The 4,103-nt window shown below is 39.3% G+C and overlaps 1 protein-coding gene across 1 annotated transcript in view; it reads right to left on the minus strand.

The window, feature by feature from the left end:
* Positions 1–2,483, minus strand: part of LOC131882368 (bestrophin-2-like) — a 9,264-nt gene extending 6,781 nt beyond the window's left edge. The window contains exon 1 of the mRNA XM_059229493.1: positions 2,163–2,483. Coding sequence (XP_059085476.1) covers positions 2,163–2,378 — 216 coding nt within the window. The 5' untranslated portion in view covers positions 2,379–2,483. The remainder of the gene's footprint in view (positions 1–2,162) is intronic.
* Between the last annotated feature and the right edge of the window lie 1,620 nt (positions 2,484–4,103).

The following is a 4,103-nucleotide window of genomic DNA, read 5'->3' on the forward strand; positions in this document are numbered from 1 at the left end:
AGATAGTTTCAGTCCCATGATATGTTTGAGGACTTTACGACGTACATGTATCAATTTCGACTCTCATGTTGGAACCTCCTACATCTGACCTAACATCTCCCTCCAGTGCTCTAGCACAGATGTTGCAAAATACCCTTTAAAGTTTTGACGGAAATGCCCAAACACATCTTGGAATTTTATTCCTCAGAAAATCATAAAGAACAACTTTGACTTTGGTGCTATATGGAATTCTAGTCCACATAAAAAACTTACGTGCCTAAAGCATTATAGAAATTAGCATTTTCAAAAAACTACCCAATGTAAACTGGGAGCACACATAGTTAGCTCTTGAATATAAATTATGATGTCATCTATTAAACTACTACTTAGTTATATGGGATCTTGTGATCCAAATTTCATTGTTTTTGCCCCAAAATGCCCCGTTTATATGTTAATTCAATGGGATAGGATCACAGGATCAGTTTTTTTTGGTTTTTTGTACCCCTTTGCGCACAAGCGCCATCTTTCGGATATGTAGGGATGTGTCAAACGTATAACTGTAACCATATTTTCAACCAAAAATTAAACTTCTGTGTCAAAGCGAGCTTAAAGTTTTATCTTTTTTCGTTTCTAGCACTATCCTTTGTTTCTTTTGTATAACATCTCCGATTAATTCGACACTATTGTATTTGACTCGTGCCAAAACCAAAAACTCGACCCATCCCTACGTAAGTCAAAAAGGGGGCGCTAAAGCACAAAGGGGTAAACAACGACCCCGTGAGCATGCCCCATTTCCCAACAAATTGGTGCCGACTTTCAATATCACAAAAATCTATTTTTTTTGTTTTTTACGACTCTTGGTTGGTCATGTCAGATTGTAAAATACATAGAATTGATGTACAAATATCATATGCAAAAATTGATTCAAGGATAAAAGAATGAAGTGGTCAAGAATGATGAAACAGTTGATTTAAAAGTGATATCACGATGAGTATGACTAGAATTGGTTCATTGCACATGGAAAATGAAGAGGGGAATTGCAAATAGTACAAAAACTGGTGGGTAGAGGTAAATGATGAACATCTTGGTTATTGCAGAAATGAAAGATCATTTTCTTTTTTCTTGCATAGTCTTTTAATAACTCAAAAAGCTATATAATGTCACCTAAAACACACTAAAAGTGTAATCTTTGAAAATGCGTTTTTCAATCAACGTGTGTACACTTAGTTACGAATTCACTTGAATTCTGAAGACAATACATACAACAGACATCGTAATAGATTTTGTCGTATCTTGAAGACTTTGTTGAAACTGATTAGAAATAGCTTCTTTGAGGCTTCATTGATTTTTGTGAAATTTTCATTGACCGCTCAACTAAACGTCCATTAGATGGTTCGTAAATAATGCTAATTTGACACTTGTAGATATGGTTGTATAAGATTTTGAGTTAATTTGAAATTATGCAAGAAAAATAAAAACAATCTTTCATTTTTGTGACATTGAAAATCGTTGGGGCAAAAAGAACCGATGAAATTTGGACCACAAAATCCCATGTAGCTAAGTAGTAGCTTAATAGATGACATCATGATTTATATTCAAGAGCTAACTAAGTGTGCTCCCAGTTAACATTGAGTAGGTTTTTGAAAATGCAAAAGACATTGCTTTCCCCATATATTCGCAGGAAAAACGTAGGCGTTGGTCCTGTAGCAGGGTTTAAGACAGATTTGGACAAGCTCTTGACCAAAATTTCGGATCCACCTTACAAATATTCAAGGGCTAGCCAGATCCGGTTGCTTTCATTGGTTGATGGTTCAGGCATTGTGTTAATTGAAAGGCAAATAAAATATTCATAACTCTTTCATCTTGAAGTGCTGAAAATCCCATGCCCAGTAGCGGTAAGGATGTCCGCAAAAATATGCGCTGTTGTCTCGCTGCTAGAGCTCTGATCCGACACGTGACTCTTTTTGAGATGATTTTGACACAATCGAAAAGCGTCATAACTGCGTTGAAATATTGTCAATAAATGCCTGAGACAAAATAGGACTTACCCCTATGTAAGACAGCAAGCAGATTGGTTAACATCACAAACAAAAGACGAGGATTTTTATCTGTATTTTTCCCTGCATGCCACCTTTAACCTTCGATAGAATTCATTTAATACACAATGTGCAGTCCTTTACCTAGATCAAGTGTCTCTTGAAATTTGAAGCTATTTTCTCTTTACCTTCATCGTCCAAGAAGAATCTGTATGTGAGACTGAGGGCAGAATATAGGGTCATGTACACGAGCAGGTCACACCAAACCAATTTGTAAATGGACCCCCGCCACCGGAACAATAACCGCAGAAAGATCCCGGTCGCTTTGCACGTGAACACTTCGCTGCTATAAGACACGGTCATCCTGATACGAGTGTCAACCAACTTTTATTCGTCTCAACTACATCCGATGCCCAACTAGGTTGGCGCCGGAGAACTTCCTCTCAAGGGCATGAGCACTTCTGTATTTGGCTGGAATATTCCTATCCTGCCTTCTGAGCCAAGGGCTCCCCTCGAACTCTCGAATTCTCAGAGAGAACGAGAGAGGGGATTGAACCAAAAGGAACGGCTTCGCCTCCCCAAACAACGCGGGGCCAGACCTCTGATTTCTTTCTGGAAGCTGACGAGAACCTTCATTCAATTTAGCGAGCCACACCGTTGTTTGATCTCTAAGGTAATCAAAAGGGTCACACTGGCTGGAATTCGCACCAGAAGCTGGCGTTCAATGGGTTGCCAGACAGGAAGTGAAAATATTATTGGGCTTGAGCTTCGATCTCCCTTGACTGGGTTACTGGGTTATTCCAAGAACCTTGAGCGCAATGTGAGCTCTCTTAGGATCTGGATCTTTTGGGAAGCTATCAAACCGTTAGTCTGGTCATTATACTCAGAGGAGGTCATTGACTCCTACGATTTCGCCAATGCACAACAAGATAGTCAGCTTGAGATCTTAAAGCATCTCGCAGTCGATGGGAATTGGCTGAAGGGCGAGGCACCCAACAGTAATTCAACTTTTGTTGTTACTTTAACTTTTTATTTGATAACAATAATCTTTTATGCGACTGTTGGACAAGCCATTGTTAACATAACTAAATGTATAGTGGTGGATGTAAAATACCACAGATATGCAGCACGTACAATGATTTCTTGAACCGTGAAAGAACCGAAAGTTGTTTTTAAGGGTGGTGGCGAGTCTCAAGATAAAGTCAAATCATTGCTTAGAGATAAGTTGTTTAAGGATTAGTCCACACTCTTATAAAGGGATCAAGGCGCGGCAAAATTCGAACCCATAATGTGACCAACTATTTAATCAAGTACGACTTACGGGGAACTCATTCCCCTGTATAGGTATAAAAACCCGAAACGAATGTTGGAAAAAAAGATGATCATCGTGAATAGTTGTTGCTCCATTAAGCAAACAATAACATTTTATAGATAATTCCTCGCCATGGAAGACGGATTTCTGATTCTTTCTCAGAAAAAGGTGTTCTAGCAAGAGCTTTAGGCAAAAAAAAACCGTCGTGCCCAACCCTTTCAGTTCATTAGATGTTTGGTTGTTTCAATCTGAAAGGAGAAAATGATGAGACAATAGGCCTTAATCAAAAGAAAAGGGCCAAAGCATCCGAGAGGTCACAATCATTTTTCCAAGAATCAACCAATCCATTGTACAATCCCATCTTGCTTACGCCTCATTGATTTAGAGTCTGCATCTAGTTAGCGGTTGAACAACAAGATGGGGAATATACTCCGGCGCTTCACTCGACAGATCACAGCATTGTCTAAACTTTCCTCATGGGATCGACTATTATGTGTAGTGTGCAAAGGAGACACGAACGGTATGCTGCCATGTTAGATACTTTTAAGTGCTTCCATGAGGTGTCCCATACCACGGGCATTACTTTCAACCACCGAAATAATGCAAGCGTCACATTTATATCCAACCCCATTGGAGCTATAACAGGAATGTGACTACTAAGTCAAACGTGCGCCACTCATTTCTTGAAAGAGGACCGAGACTCTTCTACAAACTGCCTGCCTCCCTGCGGGTCATTTATGCTGGTAAAAATCCCCATCCCAAATTCAAAGGAATCT

Source organism: Tigriopus californicus, chromosome 6 (assembly GCF_007210705.1).
Source record: "Tigriopus californicus strain San Diego chromosome 6, Tcal_SD_v2.1, whole genome shotgun sequence".
NCBI lineage: Eukaryota > Metazoa > Arthropoda > Copepoda > Harpacticoida > Harpacticidae > Tigriopus > Tigriopus californicus.